This window comes from Elephas maximus, chromosome 16, assembly GCF_024166365.1.
Source record: "Elephas maximus indicus isolate mEleMax1 chromosome 16, mEleMax1 primary haplotype, whole genome shotgun sequence".
In the NCBI taxonomy this organism is placed as follows: Eukaryota; Metazoa; Chordata; class Mammalia; order Proboscidea; family Elephantidae; genus Elephas; species Elephas maximus.
In genome coordinates, this window is record NC_064834.1 from 43,133,197 (window position 1) to 43,154,368 (window position 21,172).

General features: G+C 36.2%; 1 protein-coding gene across 2 annotated transcripts in view; it reads left to right on the plus strand.

Annotated features, from left to right (window-relative positions):
* Nucleotides 1–21,172, plus strand: part of TNKS2 (tankyrase 2) — a 61,287-nt gene that overhangs the window by 33,483 nt on the left and 6,632 nt on the right. The window contains exons 13-24 of one of the 2 annotated variants that reach the window (XM_049855713.1): nt 221–300; nt 3,253–3,398; nt 4,954–5,119; nt 5,775–5,994; nt 8,002–8,111; nt 9,062–9,250; nt 11,089–11,341; nt 12,138–12,220; nt 13,354–13,474; nt 17,057–17,154; nt 17,994–18,068; nt 19,486–19,591. In XM_049855713.1, the coding sequence (XP_049711670.1) occupies nt 221–300; nt 3,253–3,398; nt 4,954–5,119; nt 5,775–5,994; nt 8,002–8,111; nt 9,062–9,250; nt 11,089–11,341; nt 12,138–12,220; nt 13,354–13,474; nt 17,057–17,154; nt 17,994–18,068; nt 19,486–19,591 (1,647 nt within the window). The remainder of the gene's footprint in view (nt 1–220; nt 301–3,252; nt 3,399–4,953; nt 5,120–5,774; nt 5,995–8,001; nt 8,112–9,061; nt 9,251–11,088; nt 11,342–12,137; nt 12,221–13,353; nt 13,475–17,056; nt 17,155–17,993; nt 18,069–19,485; nt 19,592–21,172) is intronic. The other variant, XM_049855712.1, reaches the window with a different exon arrangement.

Sequence of the window (21,172 nt, forward strand, 5' to 3'; positions counted from 1 at the left end):
TTATATTGCTTAAATCGAATTTTAGAATTACTGTAAACTTTTACATACATGGGTTTATGTACCTATTTCCAAAAAAGTTTTAATGAGAAGAATGTATTTTCCCCCTGCCGTGAAGATTTCCTACATGATTTACCAAACTATAAAAGAACTTTACTTTCTGATCTGTTGCTTCTTTCAAGCCTTTTGGACCTGACTTCTAATCACTTTTTCTCTCTTTTAGAGGGTATCCCATTAGGTAATTCAGAGGCAGACAGACAGCTGCTGGAAGCTGCGAAGGCTGGAGATGTAGAAACTGTAAAAGTAAGATATGATCTTATGTTTTTGCTTATTTGGGGGTTTTATTTTGACATTATTTAATCTGAACTGTTATAAAGAACATAGTTATTTATATGTGCCTTGTCTTAAAGGTTAAAAAAGTTCAGCCAGTTCTGTGCAAATAAAAAAAAAGGGGCATTAAATAATGAAAGAAAAAGAAGTCTTAGTTTCACGTGCATCTCAGTGAGCCATATTCACAAATTTAAGTAAGCTGCATATAATACCAAATGGATTTTGCTTAAAGCACCTATTCATTTGTCCCTTTAAAAGAATGAAGTGTATCAAATTATTGTCCATTACTGTTTACATACGACACATAAAACAGGAAAAAACTAGGCTATGAGTCACTTCTGTCTACGCATTCCTTTCGGTTTCTTCATTTCTCTGCTCCTCTTATTAAAGGAGTGAAAATTTTACAATTCACCTATCATGAAATTAATTCCGCATGTTTCATAAATAATAATTCAATAATTCAATAATGTTATTTTAAATTTCCAAAGCTAGTAGGGGAGAAAAACCCATGGTGGGTTTTCTTTTCCTGACGGACTTTCTCAAAACAGCGCACTATTTTGATTATCTGTCAGGGAGTACTGACAGGTAATAAGTTATATAAATTTATGGAAGAAGCAGCTTTTGAAGCAATTCCGCATATTTCTATATGGTGTTCTCAATCTTGAACAGACCCACCTAACAAAGTTAATTTTAGATTTTCTAAGGAAGAGGTATGAACGCTGGTCTCATCTGAACTTGAGCTCTTCGGGAATCTATTCACTGCCCTTTTAAATGAAGAGCTTTCTGAAAGTTGATTTAAAAATCTACGAGATCTTTTTGTACAGTTTTATGTTGTGTAAATACTAGTCATCTCTAACTTCAGGTTTTATTTTTCATTTTCATTTTTCAAAGAAAAATCCTATTTTATTACTTGACATTTTATATTTACATTTTCTTAAGTAGGAGCTAATAAAAAAATAGGATACTAAAAAGAGGATTTTCTATTACTGACTACCGATTTTTAGAAAAAATAAATCACTTGAGTTAAAAAGTAGTGGGCTGATTTTTTTTGGTGGGGAAAGTGATAAAAAAGTAAGCTAACTAGTTAAAGAGCATCTAAAAGATTTTTTTTTTTATGGTAGGGGAATGATAAATTTAAAATGTTCATCCATTTGTATATTAGAACATAAAACTGTATTCATTAAACATGATATTAAAGACCATTTCATTTTCATAAAGACAGGAGTCTGGAGGAAGAGATTGATGAAGAAGAGATGAGGCTGAGGATAGGAATTACAGAACAAACGTAATGCCACTAAGTCAAAGAAGACCTTCATCTTTCCCCTACTCTCCCTGTGATAGCTATCACTTGACAGCAGTGTATCTCCATCAGTCTTTCTGTTACTTACCTGTCTCTAGTCAAGCGGCTCACTGTGAATCACTGGGACATGAACATATGCATATTACACAGCCCAGTCAAACCTCCACCCTATGAGTCAGAATATTACACAAAGAACATTTAATTATGTACTCAGTTGTTTGCTTACTGGTGATCCATCAAGCTAAGTACTTTATTGGACACCTAATACTAGAAAACCTGTGCCAGAGTAGACAAAATTAAACTAAGGTTTTGAGAGTAGAGTGGCCTGTGATCACTACCAAACTTAGTAGTACCTAGCATAACCAAAAAATCACACTGCCGTTGAGTCGATCCTGACTCATAGCAACCCTATAGGACAGAGTAGAACTGCCCGGTAGAGTTTCCAAGGAGCCCTGGTGGATTCGAACTGCCGACCTCTTGGTTAGCAGCTGTAGCACTTAACCACTATGCATACCTGTTAAAAATAATCATTTCAGACCCACTGAAATACCATCTCTTGTATGAGACCCAGAATCCGTATGTCTCACAAGCTCTTGTTTTGAAGCCTAGAAGACTTCACCAGTCTTGTGATTAAGCCCTTGAGGTAAATCCACTGATAACTGGTTCCTTTGGTTTATTGGGCTTAGGTTATCCCTGGTTTTAGGATAGGATACTAAAAAGGGGGAATGAGTTTTCCTAACATTGATATTCTTTTGCCTTTTTGAGCACCATGATTTATTACTTCCCCAAACTTCGATGTTTTGTATAATACTCAAGACTCACTGAATATTTTGAGTCTTATTCTTACAGCTTTTCTCAACTAGGCGTCCTCATCTGAACCAAAGAGCACAGAAAATTGAGTGACTGTTTTCTTAATTTTCCCAAGAATAGTACATAACTAATAGCATTCTATTGTTGTTGTTAGGTGCCATTGAGTTGATTCTGACTCACAGAGACCCGTTCCATCAGTTAGTTCATTCCATATAGTACAGTATGGCTAATTCCAAATATAGTTCCTTAACCAGTGGCATCAACATCAACTGGGAACTTGTGAGAAAAGATATTCTCAGGCCCCACCTCAGATCTACTGAACTAGAAACCCCAGAAGTTGGGCTCAACGCACATGAAAGTTTGAGAACCACTGGTCTGGAGCAGTATTTCTCAAACTTTAATGTGCTTACGGATCACCTAAGGATCTTGTTAAAATGTAGATTCTGAACTTTTAACAAGCTCCAAGGTGATGCCACTGTCACAATGATCCAGCATACATTTGCCACAAAATGGAAATTGTGATTGCTGACATTTGATGCTCAGGTAACCTTTATGTAAACAGGAGTAGTGCTGGTCATGAAATTTACCTACGGGCTTTAGAAAAAGTTGAAGATACAAGCATGGATGAGAAAACCTGAGGGGTTCTCATAAATGACAAGATTAAATAAGAGGAATAAATAACACAGATGGTTTCTGAGAACGCTGATTTGATGAGACAAGAAAATAAATACATTTGAGTTAAAACAAGAAATGTACATGTTAAACCGTTCATCAGAGTACATAGCATCATATGTATACTGTATTCCATCCTGCAGAAATTGTGTACTGTTCAGAGTGTCAACTGCAGAGACATTGAAGGGCGTCAGTCTACACCCCTTCATTTTGCAGCTGGTTATAATAGGGTATCTGTGGTGGAATTTCTCTTGCAACATGGAGCCGATGTGCATGCTAAAGATAAAGGGTATGTACCAATCCTTGCAGCCCTTTTTGTCTGATCTGATCCTTTTAAAGAATGTGAAAATATTTTTATGATAGTTGGTGTTATGGATTGAGTTGTATCCCCCCAAAATGTGTGTCAATTTGACTAGGCCATGATTCCCAGTATTGTGTGATTATCCACCATTTTGTCATCTGATGTGATTTTCCTATGTGTAGTAAATCTTACCTCTGTGGTGTTAATGAGGCAGGATTAGAAGCAGTTATGTTAACAAGGCAGGACTCAGTCTACGTGATTAGGTTGTGTTTTAAGTCGATCTCTTTTGAGATATGAAAGAGAGAAGTGAGTAGAGAGACAAGGTGACCTCATACCACCAAGAAATAAGAGCCAGGAGAATAGTGCATCCTTTGGACCCAGGGTCCCTGCGCTGAGAAGCTCCTAAACCAGGGGAAGACTGAGGGCAAGGACCTTCCCCCAGAACCAATAGAGAAAGCCTTCCTCTAGAGCTGGCACTCTGAATTTGGACTTCTAGCCTCCTAGGCTGTAAGAAAATAAATTTCTCTTTGTTAAAGCCATCTACTTGTGGTATTTCTGTTATAGCAGCACTAGATAACTAGACAGTTGTACCCTAACATTGGCGTAAATATAGCTTCTTCATTTCAGTTAAAATTTTGTGATGATTAGCATTTATATAGACTTATTTGCATGATGCTTTTTAAGAATTTTAGTCAAGGAGCTTACAACATTAGTGTGATATACTGAGTTTTAATGTAAAATTTTCAGTTTTCTTGGAGGATGTTTTAAATTCTCCCAATTTATCTTGAAATTATTATTCATTAAAAATACACAGTTCTCAACTACCCTGACAGGGAACACAACAGAGAATCCTTGAGGGAGCAGGAGAGCAGTGGTATGCAGACCCCAAATTCTCATAAAAAGACAAAACTTAATGGTCTGACAGAGACTGGAAGGACCGCAGTGATCATGGCCCCCAGACCTTCTGTTGGCCCAGGACAACTCTTCAGACATGGATTGGACTGGACAATGGGTTGGAGAGGGATAGCTGGTGAGGAGCGAGCTTCTTGGATCAGGTGGACACTTGAGACTATGTTGGCATCTCCTGCCTGGAGGGGAGATGAGAAGGTAGAGGGGGTTAAAAGCTGGCAAAACGGACACGAGAAGAGAGAGTGGAGGGAGAGAGAAGGCTGTCTCATTAGGGGGAGAGTAATTGGGAGTATGTAGCAAGGTGTATATAAATTTGTGTGAGAGACTGACTTGATTTGTAAGCTTACACTTAAAGCACAATGAAAATTGTTAAAAAATATATATATATATATAGTTCTCGATTCTAGGTGATAGAGGTATACAGATTTTTTTTATATTTTCTGTATTTTTTAAATATTTTTGAAAATTTCCCCTTACAGAAGTCACTTTCTACTTTCAGTAGATTTAGGTTCTACAGAATACAATCAGTATAATTCTTTACATAGCTTAAGAAAAATTTTTCATCAGTTACGTGTAATTATTTAAATTAAAACATCTCCATTTGTTGGACTGCTCATCTGACTTTGTGTTTCAGAGGCCTTGTACCTTTGCACAATGCGTGTTCTTACGGACATTATGAAGTTGCAGAACTTCTCGTTAAGCATGGAGCAGTAGTTAATGTAGCTGATTTATGGAAATTTACACCTTTACATGAAGCTGCAGCAAAAGGAAAATACGAAATTTGCAAACTTCTGCTCCAGGTATATTTAAGTACTTACTGTGGATAGTGTGTATTACATAGAATATGTTTATTAATTCATTTTGACTGAAACTAGTAAAGAGGTGGGAAGCAAAGTTACCTAATTCTGTACCTAGACCTCAGAATAAATATCATGACATTATTTTATATTTCAGTCTACATGTATGTAAATACCACACATAGATTTATTATTGTATGAAGTCAGCTAGCATCATATGGCAGTTCTTTGATTATTGTCTTAATTTTTCCTCTTTAGTACTTAACCTCAAAATATTTGAAATTTATGGTACTGTTTTAATATAGGTACCAGTATAGATATTTTACAGTAAAAATAAGAAGATAGGTTTATACTCCAGTGATTGTGAAAACGAGAAATAGTCCATTTTTAATAGATATTACTTTATTTTTCTTGATACTGCTTTATTTTGAATACAGTTATAGTTTAAACTTTGTATTATTGCATAATAAAAACCCAATAATATTTAACTATATTCTTTTTATTATAATTTTTTGTGTATAAACTAAACATTAATAACAAATCATGTCATCCTTTAAGGTTGTCTCAGAGTGATTTTCTTTGGTATAGTTACATCAACTATTTTCTCATGATCAAGGGCAAACTTAAGCTACTTCCTTGCTGTTTTTCATATGTCTAGCACGGTGCAGACCCTACAAAGAAAAACAGAGATGGAAATACTCCCTTGGATCTTGTTAAAGATGGAGATACAGATATCCAAGATCTACTCCGGGGAGATGCAGCTTTGCTAGACGCCGCCAAGAAGGGTTGTTTAGCCAGAGTAAAGAAGTTGTCTTCACCTGATAATGTAAATTGCCGTGATACCCAAGGCCGACATTCAACACCCTTACATTTAGCAGGTAAGTGAATGAAGTGTCACAGATTTCAACTAGTGACACCTAAGGGTCGTTTTATATGAGTAAAATATTTCCTGTAAATAATGCTACCATTATGCTCTTTAATGTATTCACACAGTTGAACCATACTTCACGTGTGTTAGTTAAGTTCCAGTTCATTTAGCACTGGTACATGACACTCAGTAAAAACAACTGAAACAGTCTCTGCCATTGCTCATGTGCTTTGGAACCCTTCATGCCAGGTCACCATATAGTTTGAATTATCTTTGATGAGTAAATTTTGGCTACAGCTTGAAAAATATGCCTGCTTGAGTCAGCCTTCCTAGTAGAAAGCTAAAGCTTTTCATTCTTCTGATGGTAGCTTTCGAGCACAAGCAGGAAAAAAAAATCTTAAAGGCTTTTAGAAGTTATACAAACCTCTTCCCAAAGTTCTTTGTTCTGAATTTTCACTCATAAAATTGGCGTAGTGCACCTTTGCTTTTAGTGCAGGTTTACAGCTTTGTATTTTCAGTACAGCTTTTTCAGCTGTGTTGAAGATGCCTGGGAATGAACCATTAAAACCGAGCCACAGCTGATACCTCATTGGAGTTGTATCATTGGTGCATTTGACTCCTACGGTTTTATCCAAATGCACTTCGTTTAAAAAAAAATTAATGTAGATATTTCTAACACTGTGAGTGGAAGATGGTGGTCAACTCTTTTCTCAGTTTGTTTCAGACTCATAATGTGAGTAACCAAGTATGTTGCTAGTGTTTAAGAGATATTTTGGATTTGTGTGATTTTTACCTTTAAAATCTCCCTCCATGTAAGTTGAGGCCCCACTGTCCAAGAAAAAGAATTACTCCATCTGCGTGTGGAGGATTTTGGACTGATAAAGTACAAATACGGATGTGGTAAGAAATAGCTTTTCTCCTTCCACTGCCAGTCAGGAATTTCTGGCCCTACAAGACAAGATATGATCTGATTGGAAATTGTGCCGTGCACATTTATATTAGTTGTTTATGTCTTTATGGCACTTAGCTAGAACATTTAATATTACTGTTTGAGTCTGTGTTGTCTTCGTTAGTGGAAAACCCTATGTACAGTGTATTTCTGCCCAGTCGTGCAGTATTGTACTTTGAGACCTGGAAGGACTTCTGGATTCAGCGTAATATTTAGTTTATGATAGTTTTGTTTTTCCTGACTTGGTCTTACTAAGCTCTTTTGCTGTGGATCCTTTAGGAAAATGATAAAAACTATAGTAAAATATTTTGACTTATTTTAAAATCTCATGTGATGTCTGTTTTTATGTTGGTAAAGTTAAGTTCCAGATTTAATTTTAATCTATGTATCAAATAAAATATACTTTACCATAAGAGTATGTATTTTGTAAGATAGCTGGTAGTTCCCAAGATAGTTGACAGCTGGGATATTGTGGCACATTTATAATTTATTAGTTTTTATCTCGTTTTATTATTTTTATCTCACAGCTTTAGCAACACATAAGTTTCACTGCCAAACTTATAGAGATACGCACCCCTAAGTTCTCTCCAGCAAATAAAATGTCCTGTGGCCTTCTTGGGAAAGGACCCTGAGATCCACTCTGCTGTGCTGCCTCTTCCTCTGCCAGCGGCTTGTATTTCTCACTTGACTTTTATATGGTTGGATGCCTTTTACTTGTAGCCCTTTAGACCATGTACCTGAGTATGTAATAGCAGTGAAGGCAGGGACTTTGGAAGGAGAGTTTTAAAAGGAAAGATAAAAGCAAATCAGTCTCTCTCCAAAGTGAATGGATATCATCACTGAAACCTTTCCACCTTGAAGCCAGCGGGAAATTTTTCTGTAAAATTTTCATAGACTTAATGTGGAATTTGAGGCTTACATAAAATTCCTTTCATGTATTTTTTCAATAATGTCTATGCTTTGTAAGTTTATATATCTTAGATATAGGGATGTCCACATTTGGCTTCAAGTGTAACTATATTTTTTATATTAAGGAGTAAAAGTAATTTTCTTTCTTTTCTAAATTAGCTGGTTACAACAATTTAGAAGTTGCAGAGTATTTGTTACAACATGGAGCTGATGTGAATGCCCAGGACAAGGGAGGACTAATTCCTTTACATAATGCAGCGTCTTATGGGGTAAGCTCCTTCTGTGTTACCATTAAAAATCTATAAAATTTTCAATATGGAAGTCATTATTGCAGTTTAAAGGAAATTTAAGTTTGATTTCTCATTTTACAGAGAAGTAAATATGAGGGCCAAAGAGGTTAAATAACTTCCAAGTTCCAATTCTGAGTCTTCTGTAAGCTTGCCTGTGACATGCAGCCTGTTGTTGCCATTTGTTTTATTACTTTCCTTAGCGCCTGTCTCTTGTTCTTTATTTTTAGTGAGATTTTGATGATTTTGTTTGTTTTATTTGTTGGTGCTGAAAAACCCACTGGGATTCCTAGGAATCAGTAGAGATTCAGATACACTGTTCCTAACTTATAACAGCCCTGAATGTTAAATGCACTCAGTATTGGCCATCTTCAATGGTATAGTTTAAATAAATGATACCATTTATGCACTATTAGTTCATACATAGGAGCCCTGGTAGTACAATGGTTAAGCACTTGGTGGCTAACCAAAAGGTCGGTGATTCAAATCGACCAGCCATTCTGTGGAAGAAGAGACTTGGCAGTCTACTCCCATAAAGATAATAGCCTAGGAAACCCTATGGGGCAGTTCTGCTCTGTCGTACAGGGTCACAATGAGTCAGAATCAACTTAACAGCATACAACACAATTTATAAACTGATGTTCAACAGTGATAACACTTGAATAAATTAGGAAGGATTAAAGTCATCTTAGTTTAGTTCCCTACTGTGTACCATTCTTAGCTATTTTGTAAAAGGTTTCCTCAAGTTACTGAAATGTCTACTGTAGTTTTTAATAAACTACTCATAAATTACAGTTTTGGGGAGAAACATTTTTCCTTTCATTTCCAGAGTAAAATTGAAAATATGGAAGTAGGTATATAGCTAGTTTCTTAAGAACTAAAGTGTGATAAAACAATATTTCAGACGATAACAGGAGTATTTTCTTTTACAGCATGTAGATGTAGCAGCTTTACTAATAAAGTATAATGCATGTGTCAATGCCACGGACAAATGGGCTTTCACACCTTTGCACGAAGCAGCCCAAAAGGGACGAACACAGCTTTGTGCTTTATTGTTGGCCCACGGAGCTGATCCTACTCTTAAAAATCAGGAAGGACAAACACCTTTAGATTTAGTTTCAGTAAGTGATGGGCTCTCTGAAAAATCTCAATGCTTTCCTGACTTTAAAATTCACTTGGTGTATACATAAAGTATCTTCATGGTGACTGTGGCAGAATCTGATTGTTAGTTCAGTTTTAACTTTGGGACTTCTTGGTATTGAAAGATAATAAGTAAGTAATAGCATTATTAATCAGTTATTTATACTGAGTACTTTTGGAAATAGAAAAAGAAGTACAAGATATAATTGCTTACATTAGTTGGGAAACAAAACAGGCACAGGCCTTCAATAAATACCGTTACAGTGCGTGTAATGCAGGATAATATGGGCCACGAGTCTTTATGAACTTCCCCAGCCAGGAACATTGCCCTCAAGGTGCAGCCACAAAGCCTGCTGCTAGTAGAGATTTCCGTCCCTCCCACACTGCTTCATCCACAAAGTTCTTGTTGTTTACCCCACCAGAACTGTTGGTAAAACAAACCTGTTGCTCCAGTTTTCTGTGGAGGTCCTTTTTTCCTTCCCCTCCCACAGGAACTCATGTAGGAGGCTCCAGTATAGCTTCCACCTCTGCTTTGGCCACTGTGACAAAAGTGCCTCTCTTGCCTCAATTACTGAGAATGTTGACCAGAGCAGTGGAGGGCAGGGAGAAGAAATTCTTTCTGAGGTGGGAAGGAAGAGGAGTCCCTTCTACAGACTGCCTTCTACTGAGAGTCCATTGTTCCAAGTTACAATGAGAAGCTGATTTAGTTCAGCTGTACTGGGGTTAAATAGGTTTTTCTCAGAAGATTGACAACCCGACCATATTTGCTACATTATTTCCTCAGGAAATTGTCTTTCTAGTTCCAAGCAATTCACTTAGAAGTGAACTTTGGAATTAAATCTGCCCATATGTTAGTCCACCAGATATAATTGACAATGAAACAAAGTCCTCTAGAGAACATGCGTGGGCTTTAGAGTCAAACAGACCTAGCTTAGAAATCCAGCTTTATCACTTGTAGCTGTACAGCCTTGCATTTGCCTACCATCTAAGCCTTAGGTACCTCATCTATAAATGGGGATAAAATATACCTGGTTAATAGTAGAATTAAATAAGATCTAATGTACTTAAAGTCCTTGGCATGGTATCAGGTACATAATAAGCACCCTATAAATGGTGCTGTTATTATAAACAAATCTAATATGCACACCGTGAGTGCCGTGGAAGTCCTCAGACTGGGGGAAAGAAAAAGGTGAGGCTTGCAATAGGCAGTATAAATAACTCAGAGTGAAACAAGCACTGATTTACTCCTTGCTGAATGTTAATTACTTAATATTCTACTTCAGCATTGTGGAAGGATGGTATATATCACTAATTAAAAGAAGTAATGTGCCAGTAAATTTGGGGACTTTTTCCCGTTCTGGCAGATTTGATTAAAATGATTATCTTGTTGAATATTCTCCGAGAAAAGATCATACTGTTTGCTAAAGTTCCATGTAGGTTGAATTAGGTCTTTCAGAGTAATAATGATGAGTTTAAAGGTCTTACCTTTTTTAACTGATATTTTCTGTAATTCCATTTCAGTGCTTTTCAGTCACGATATCAAAGTTGGGATATTCATCATTGCCACACGAGCAATATTTTGATTCTGTGTGTTGGAGGTGTTCTGAATTGTTTTATATTTTATAACAATTTAGCTGAATGTCAGCTGGTTTGTTTGACTTTTTAAAGTAATTAGAATAATTATTATTTAAATAATCCTAGTGCTACAAATCTGCTATCATTTTGTCACATGTTTATAATACATTCTATTATGTGTAATAGAATTTAAAACTAGCTTATGGCAGATTTCATCTCTCTCTCTCTCTGACATATACCCTAGGCAGATGATGTCAGTGCCCTTCTGACAGCAGCCATGCCCCCGTCTGCTCTGCCTTCATGTTATAAACCACAAGTGCTCAATGGTGTGAGAAGCCCGGGAGCCACCGCAGATTCTCTGTCTTCAGGCCCATCCAGCCCATCAAGCCTTTCTGCAGCCAGCAGTCTTGACAACTTATCTGGGAGTTTTTCTGAACTGTCTTCAGTGGTCAGTTCAAGTGGAACAGAGAGTACTTCCGGTTTGGAGAAAAAGGAAGGTAAGACATTGTGCAGAAATAACTGACTTATAGCCCCATATTTGTCCCTTGGAATGCTAAAAAGTCATTTTTAAACCTAAAATACTATTAGTATCAAATTAATTAATGTAGCCTAAAAGTTTTAGCCCTTTATTACTTTGTTTACAATATTAATAGAGTTTCTAATGAACTTTCTCCTTCCAAGTTGAGATTTGATGAGTCTTAGGCTGCTAATCTACCCCTTAGATGTAAATACGCTTTCTCAAGGTTTAGAAGCCCTTTTGGTTGAGTAGTTTTGCTTTTTAGTATTTACCTCTTCCAGTGTGCTGTTACAGAGTTATGTAATACCTTTGGCCCCATGTCAAAATACCCAACTTTGAAATTTATTTTTTAAAAAGAAAAGGAGACACACATATCTGCAATGTCTATAATGCTAATCTCTTTTCTTTTTACCTGTCCAAGTTTATCTCACCCTATGCAAGATTATGGAACTTGTTTTCATAAACTTCATTGGGAAATAGCTTACATCCTGAAAGATAAGGAGACTAACTTTAAAAATAAAGTGAAAAGTAAACTTTGAAGTACAAAATTTTTTTTAACCTGAGAATGTCCTATTGATTTTTCTAATGATGTTGAAATTTTATAGCTTTCTCTTTGCAATTATCAATGTTACGTTCAGTATTATATCCCAAATAGTTATTATTTTCCATCATCTTTATGTTCTTTATGTATATAGTAGTATCATGAAAATTTATCATTACCATGTTGACATACATTATTCTGATGTGAAATTTTGTTCTGGATTTTTATTTCCCAGTTCCAGGAGTAGATTTTAGCATAACTCAATTTGTAAGGAATCTTGGACTTGAGCACCTGATGGATATATTTGAGAGAGAACAGGTGAGTAGATGAATTATACTGCTTAATTTGTGTTTAATGGAACCTCAGTTTATGGAAAAATTGAGGAATACACGTGGGGTTGCTATGAGTCAGAGTCAACTCAATGGCAACTTTTTTTTTTTTAATGCCCTGAACCATTCAAGCTATTGGAAGCAGTGGTTTTTAAGAGATGGAAATCAGTTACTCTCTTAATTTGGCTTGATCTTGGAATTTCCGTTCCGTTTATAAGCACAGAAAAATTGACTCTCAGGTAGTAATACTAAATAGCTATCTTGAATCCAAAGTTTAGTTTATTCAGTCCTTGAAGTTACCCTTCAGCTCTGTTGGTTCCGTTCTTTTGTGTCAATCACTATCCTCTAAGCCTGACACACCCCTAGCTGCTAGAGGGAGGTATGTGGATATGCCAGCCGTATATCTGGGCTTTTCTAGTACAGTCCCAGTTTAAAGTATTTTGTCAGAACACAATTACTGATTTTTGTGGTTCAGAAAATGTAGTTACTGTAGACTTGTACCCCGAAGGAGCTTTTGATCTAGTTATGGAGCTAGAACAAATGAAAAGTTTAACTTTTGGAATAGATTTTAGAAATGCAAAGAAGGAAAAAATTCCTGTGAGCTAGACTATTCAGGGAAAACTTCATGGAAGTCCTGTAAATTAAACAGGATTTTAAAGACTAGCTTCAATTTCACAAAGTGAAAAAATTGTATTTGGGGTAAGAGGGTGAGTTTGAGCAGTGATGCAGAAGTACCAGTTAGCATAGTCCAGACTCTGAAGGAACCATTGAAGGCATTGTATAAGAGGTGCAAGCAAAGTGATGATGGAAAAAATCTGCATTTCCAAGATAAAATAGTGTACCTGAATACAGTTAATTTGCAAGCGCATTTTTGTTGTGCAGTTTAGTTCTTCTCGGTTTCTAATGTTAAATGTAAATAATGAGAGTTTTAGTTTGTCATGACTCAGCTTTCTGTTCATTTAGCGCCAACTTTTTATTTTCCTTTAAGTGGTTTGTTTTCATTTTTAAGCTGCTTAAAATAACTTGAAGTAAATGTATGAATCTAATACTCTGTGGGAACATGGTATATGAATATCTCTCATATGAGTAAGATTCTAAACTGTTTTCATTCTCTTTTATAAGATCACTTTGGACGTATTAGTTGAGATGGGGCACAAGGAGCTGAAGGAGATTGGAATCAATGCCTATGGACATAGACACAAACTCATTAAAGGTGTTGAGAGGCTTATCTCTGGACAACAAGGTAGGTCGTTTGAAATAATCCCTGTCATCAGTTTAACAATTTGCATAAAGGCAGGCCTCGACTTACTAAATGATAATTCAAAAACGTGTTTGGAAGAAAGAATATAATAGGAAAAGCACTAATTAGGATTCAGGAAACCTGGGATTAAGTCTTAACTCTGCTACTAACTATTCAGCTTCCTAGGCTTCTGGTGTTAACTTCGTGAGACTGAGTAAAATTTCTGAGCTGTTACTGCTTTAGCTCCCAAAAATTAGGAAGTTGGATGAGATCATTTCTGAAGTAATTGTAGCTCTAAAGTTTTATAATTCTAAATGATCTGAAACTGTGTACCTCATTTCTTACGGTAATATAATAGGTAATTGGTAGATGTTCAGGCTAGCTCATAAAATAATGTAGTAAATGTCTTACATAGGTGAAATTCTAAACACTTGCGATGAAAATACTGGAAAACAATAATGTTGCAATTGAGATCAAACAGAGTTCAGTAATTATTTCTCCTAAATGTTAGTGCTTAAGGAAAATGCAAATTACATTCATTCAGCAGATATTAACATTTTCTTTGTGCCAGGTCCTGATCATAAAAAAGATAAGTTATATTAAGTGTCAGAACACATTTTAGCTTCATTGTTAAACTGATCAATTGGCTTACCCTTGAATCAGAAGCATCCTGTAATTGAAGTCCTGGCCATACAACTGGAATTGAAAATTCCATTAACAAAAATGAAGGGATTTTCAGGGAAGAATGTATACTAGCCAGGGTGGGGTCCACCTCTTGATGAAGAAATGAGAGCACCTCTCAGGATTAGGTGTTTCAAGCTAAGGAATGCTTTAAACTGGTATTCTAAAGTAAGCTCAATTAAAGGTAGATGCACTTTTCTTGCCTTGTAGGGACAAGTTTAAAATGTGATACATAGTCTTGGGTATTTCTAGCATAGATGACATTTTATAAGATAGAGAAGAGGGGAAACTCATGGCTCCCTGGGATGTTAGTATACAATATAAATAGCATAGAAAATGAAGAGGAAACAGAATCCTTAGTTATGGACTGCCATGATTCTACTGGAATGATATCAGTAATTATGATGTAATACTGAGATAATACTATGATTTAGGAAAGAGTATAAAAAGAAGGCAGGTGACGTTTGTACATTAACATATTATAGTGTCTGGCACATAGCTGAGACGGTAGAAAGGCTCAGGAAACAAGACAATGTACACTGCCTGCAGGTGGCACGTGGCAGAGGTTCCTCCATACCACCTCTGGTCCTGTAATCACTGATACATTCAGCTACAATTGGGTAGGAGCATTCATTCCTACGTAGAGAAGAAAGATGGTCATGAGACAGAATGTGCTAAATGTATGATTTAACACAACGGGGTCACTTTGCTATATAAAGAGTTAATATCTTCCTCATCTTCATTTAAGCCAGGATTCTATATGTTATACCTAATTCACAGTGTGGAACCAGTGGTGGCTGCCTGTGGTGATCTACCAGCAATCTCTCATCTTGCTGATTTAACAGCCTTAGCTCTCATTCAGTGTACTAACTCAATAAACTGCTTATCCTGATCTTTCAGCACTGATAAACCTCTTCTCGGAGAGATCTACTGATACCTTAGTCAAGCGTTTGTCATGGTCTGTCCTGTAAAATAGTGTCCTCTGTACGGAGTCCATAATTCACACAGATGCTGTAATTCAGCCATTCCTATAAGTCTCTTTCAGAGTCTGGCGTGTTGCTTTTCAGATCACAGCTCAGAGCCAGCATAGTGCTTTAATTCCCAGAAGCAAACCCCTGTGCAGCAGTAAAAGATTTGATACCTACCTGGAAAAACATCAGAGCTTTGGCAATCCTGTTGTAGAGATTAAAGGAGAGAGTTGTGTTACAAATATACCAAAGAAATTAGAAAATCCCATTTAAAGAGCATTTGTGAGAGTAAAAATGTAAAACATCACAAATTCATTGCTGAATTTTAAAGAATCCATTATGGGTCAAAATAGGCATTGAGTAGTTAGGTTGTTGTTGTTGGGTGCCGTCGATTCGGTTCCAACTCATAGCAACCCTGTGTACAACAGAATGAAACACTGCCTGGTCCTGGGCCATCCTGTTATGCTTGAGCCCATTGTTGTGGCCAGTGTGTCAGTCCATCTCGTTGAGGGTCTACCTCTTTTTCGCTGACCCTCTACTTTACCAAGCATGATGTCCGCCTCTAGGGATTGGTCCCTCCTGATAACATGTCTAGAGTATGTGAGACGAAGTCTGGCCACCCTCACTTCTAAGGAGCATTCTGGCTGTACTTCTTCCAAGACAGATTTGTTCATTCTTTTGGCAGTCCGTGGTGTAGTCAGTATTCTTTGCCAACACCATAATTCAAAGGCATCAGTTCTTTAGTCTTCCTTATTCATTGCCCAGCTTTCACATGCATATGAGGTGATTGAAAACACCATGGCTTGGGTTAGGTACACTGTAGTCTTCAAGGTGATTTTTTTTGCTTTTTAACACTTTAAAGAGGTCTTTTGCAGCAGATTTGCCCGATGCAATGCATCTTTTGATTTCTTGTTTGCTGCTTCCATGGGCATTGATTGTGGATCCAAGTAAAATGAAATCCTTGACAGCTTCAATCTTTTCTCCGTTTATCATGATGTTGCTTTTTGGGCCAGTTGTGAGGATTTTTGTTTTCTTTATGTTGAAGTGTAACCCATACTGAAGGCTATAGCCTTTGATCTTCATCAGTAAGTGCATCGAGTCCTTTTCACTTTCAGCAAGCAATGTTGTGTCATCTGCATATCCCAGATTATTAATGAGTCTTCTTCCAATCCTGATGCCGCGTTCTTCGTATAGTCCAGCTTCTCAAACTATTTGTTCAGCATACAGATTGAATAAGTATGGTGAAAGGATACAACTCTGAAGCACACCTTTCCTGACTTTAAACCTTGGAGTATCCCCTCGTTCTGTTCACAATACTGCCACTTGATCTATGTACAGGTTCCTAATGAGCACAGTTAAGTAGTTAGGTAGTAAACTTTATTCTAGGGTGATTAAAATTACCTTGAGGCTATGTGAATCACTATCATAATTTTTCATACTTCAGAAGAATAACAAGATTATGTATTGAAAGGGCTGCATAGTTAGTAAATAAAAAAAAGTAACTTAAAGAAAATGTGTGACATAAACTCATTAACAAATAAGAGAAAGAATAAAAAATTTTTCTGAAATATTCCTATAAAACTGTTATGGCTTGCCAGCTCAAAAATTAGTCTAAATGCAATGTGGTATCCTGGTTTGGATCCTAGGACAGAAAAAGGACCTTAGTGGGAAACACTGGTGAGATCCAAATAATTTAGTTAATCATTTTTGACAAGTGTTCTAGGGCTATATAAAATGATGGCATTCTGGGAAGTTGGGTGAAGGATACACAGGAACTCTGTGTACTGTCTTTCAGCCTTTCTGTATATCTGAACTATTCCAAAATAAAAAGGTTTTAAAAATTAGTACTGAACATCAGGTTAATCAGGTAGTTATTTTGGGTTGATATTGTTTTGTTGGCTTTTTTTTTTTTTAACCTTCAAATTTTATTTCCTAGGTCTTAACCCATACTTAACTCTGAACACCTCTGGTAGTGGGACAATTCTTATAGATCTGTCTCCTGATGATAAAGAGTTTCAGTCTGTGGAGGAAGAGGTAGGTTCATATACCTTAAATAATTGGAAAAGGTAGGTCAGCAACATGTGTTGTTGTTTCAGTTGCTGAATTTACTGGAGAATTCCACATCTGATGGAACTCGCAGTATGGTTTTAACTCTTACCACCTGGAAACTGAAAATTGGCGTTTAAGATACATTCCCTTAATGAACCTTGGTTCCGGTAACTTGGTTCAGTGTTAAAATTAATAACACAATTCTGTTGGAGAAGAGGTTGCTGCCATTTGAAAGAAAATGCTGTTGTTCCCTCTTTTCTCATGAAGGCAGTTGCAAAGCCTAGTATCTTAAAGACCAGAACGTGGGTGCTACTTAAACAGGAAAATTTTCCTCCAGCTGTCTTCACACAAAACTAAACTCTTGAATCCACTAAAATGTTTGAATAGTGCCCTCCTTACTCTATGAAGAACACATACCCTATGTATGTGAGTTGAGCACAGAGATAAAAGCTGAGTGAGACTTGGTTCTAAACTTAGGAGATTCCCACTCTCAGTAAAGTATAAGTGGTACTTTATTAGGGTAAAATGAACGGGAACAAACAAATCATCATTTTGTTTCCTTTTTTAATATGTTTCTTTTTCTTCCTTTAGTTTTCATTATATAATTTTCACCTATAAATACTTTTTCAGGTTGATTATACTAGCTAGCAGCTGTCTCTAAAAAATAATACTCGTGAACTTAGAGAACTCATATTCTGTAAACAAAATGTTAAAACCTGTCTTGTATTCTCAAAGATAGACTCAGATGAGTCAAGAGCTATGTTCCCCAAATCAGAAAGACATAAACGCTAATATACGTATATTTGAAATAATTTTTCCATCAGATGCAAAGTACAGTCCGAGAGCACAGAGATGGAGGCCATGCAGGTGGAATTTTCAACAGATACAATATTCTCAAGGTAATACGTTAGTGAAAATAAAGTTTGCTGAAATCAGTTTTCAGAGCCTGAAGCCAAAAGCAACTTTCATAAGAACATAGTATATCCAGCCCAGTAGGTCTGTGACATGGCATCAAGGGATGTTTTGGGGAAGAATATATCCTTGGAAGAATACATTATAAAATCCCTGTAGTAGCCAATAATCATCAGTAATAACCAATAATCCAGCCCTTGTTGAACACATTCAGGTCTAGAGATTATGCTTTATCTTGGGATAATAATAAATCCTGTAGATTTAGGACTTTAAATATAGAAAGTATTATTAAGGTAGATACCCTATGGTAACGAAGTTGAATTGTTTTGTGGCTCACAAAAGGAGATATGTGCGTGCGTGCGTGTGTGTTTATATATATATATACATATATACTTTTTTTTTTTTTTTTTTTATAAGACAATTATACCTATTACAGGCAAATTTCAGCCAGGTCCACTTTGTCTACAAGTAGTAATAAATACATGGTGGCTTGTTAAGGGTGAAGGCAGAAGAGAGATAATGTGTTTGATTTCCAAAGTTCTTAGAAGTTGGATTTGAGAAAGAAACATGCTATATTTTCTTCTCTCACAAAAATATATTCATGCAATATTTTATGAAACATTTTTCAATAATGAATTCTATTTTTGTTCTGTTTTATACATAAATGAAATCTTTTTATGCCAGTTGTCACCCTTGATTATGTCTGTGGCAGTACTTTGAGCCAAGACTGAAACCACAGTTCCCAGATGTGCTCCAGGGACCAGCAGGGGGCTGTAGCACCTTTAAACTAGCTAAGAAACAGTGCTAGAATTGTGAATTTTGACCAAGAAATACTAATGAGACCAGATTCTGTCTTTAAATCTTCTCAACAAAAATGTCAGGAATTGGAGAGAAAGAGATGTAGAGGGAATAGTAGGTATAGAGGTATGTGTGCTTGAAGAAATGTTTTTTGTGTGTCTGTTTCAAATTATTTTGTAATTAAAAACAGATTAGAATGACACTTTGAGCCAGAAAAAGCAGAGAAAAAAGATACTTTTCTGATACATATATACAGAACTCAGCATGTCTGACTTGGAGATGTTTTAGTAATAATTTTAAGTTAATGAGAATGGAAGTCATTTTAATCAGTTGACAGTATTCTTGACCTTCATATATGCTTATGTGTAGTTTTTTTTCCCTTTGAAGTTTTTGATTTCCAAAACATAGTTATACTACCAACTTTATAGTTGGAATAGAGCATTTTTAGTTAACTGAAATAACACATATTTTACATTTCCTAGAAAAGTTTTGTCTCTCTTCCTGCTAAGTATGTGGCCCATCTTCTAGTTAAAATGAACAAGTAGGTAAGTAATTATTAAGACCTAAAGATTTGAAGATTTGAATTTTCTGGTTTACATTTTACAGATTCAGAAGGTTTGTAACAAGAAACTATGGGAAAGATACACTCACAGAAGAAAAGAGGTTTCTGAAGAAAACCACAACCATGCAAATGAAAGAATGCTATTTCATGGTAAGATTCCTTTCCTTAGCCTCCCCCTACATTAGCGTAGCTTTTTGTCAGATATGAAATAAGAATGAATCTGTCTATTCCTGATGTCATTTTAAAAAAGTAAACCTAGTAATTTTATAAATTTTACATTCATATTCACATCTTCCACTTCTTTTGAATTTGTATGTTTATAATGGATGGTTTTAAGTAGGATTTCCGTAATGAAGAAAATATAAAAATGAGGATGTTGCCTATTCATGTTCTCCTTCTTTCTTTATGTAGTAGATTTTTCTTGTTATGATTACTCTAAGGAATGGTGTGTTTTAGTTGTATCTAGTCAATTGAATTAAAATAAGGCCTCAGATCATCTCAGGAGAGTTGTGTATCCTATTCTGATTTTGATTCAAAGTGTGAAAACCACATGTAACTTCGATGTTAAAAGAGCCATTGTCTTTGAACCAGTGGAAGTTTCTGATAACTTTTGTTGAATGGAGAGCACCATTACACATAATTTTTGAAATTTTCTGGCTTTTTGCTTAACAAGCTGGCAGGGATTGATTGGTCTTTCAAGTTTGTAACAAAGATGAATATAGATATTAATACAGTGTTTATCAAGTTTTCAAGCACATTACCTATGGTAACTCCAGCGTGTTCCTTTATTTGGTCATGAGTGCAGAAAATTTTTAGAGACATGTAACATTCTATAAAGGAGCCGTGGTGGTGCAGTGGTTAAGCACTTGGGTCCTAACCAAAAGTTTGGGCAGTTTGAACCCATCACTGCTCTGCAGGAGAAAGATGTATCAGTCTGCTCCCATGAAGATTTCAGCCTATGAAACTCTACGGGGCAGTTCTACTCAGTATCATAGGATCACCATGAGCCAAAGTCAACTCGACGGCACCCAACACACACACACAGTTTTACAAAATACAGCATTTAAATTTCACAGTCCCCTGGAAGAATGGTTATAGCAGAATAAATTCATGTGCAATATCTAAATGGTATTTCTCATTCCAAAACCGTACAAATCATCATGATAATTTCTTGACACAGAGCATAGTTGGCATATGATACGTACTCCCTGTGTATTGACTTGATGGTTATAATGAGTGATTTTTCCATTTTATAGTACCAGTGGTTTTGGTTTTTCCAAATTAAATCAAAGAAGTGATTCTATTCATCAGTAGTTCTGTAAAGTGGAATTTAGTGTTTTGGGTTTTTTGTCCCTTTAGAATCAGGGACCTGATTTTATTGAATCAGCTGTGTTGTTATTTTGGCCTTTTCCATCCACCACCCTCACCCCCCTCCTTGGCCTGGTTCCCAAGCTCAATACCTCCTCTTTGGCTAAGCTCCGCTTCTTGGCACACAAGCAAGAAAGAAGGAGAAAGAAGTTGATATGGAATAGGAGAAAGCCACATTTGCAGATAGAATAGCAGGTGATAAAAGGCAGAGAAGTGGCAGGATAGCAGAAAAGAGAAAGAAGAAAATAAGAACATGAGGAGGCTACTTGGCCACTTTTGAGATCTAGAAAAAGTACACAGACATGGGCATCATTGTAAGACCTAATTACATTTAGGCTTGCTATGTGAAGTGAATTATGTGAC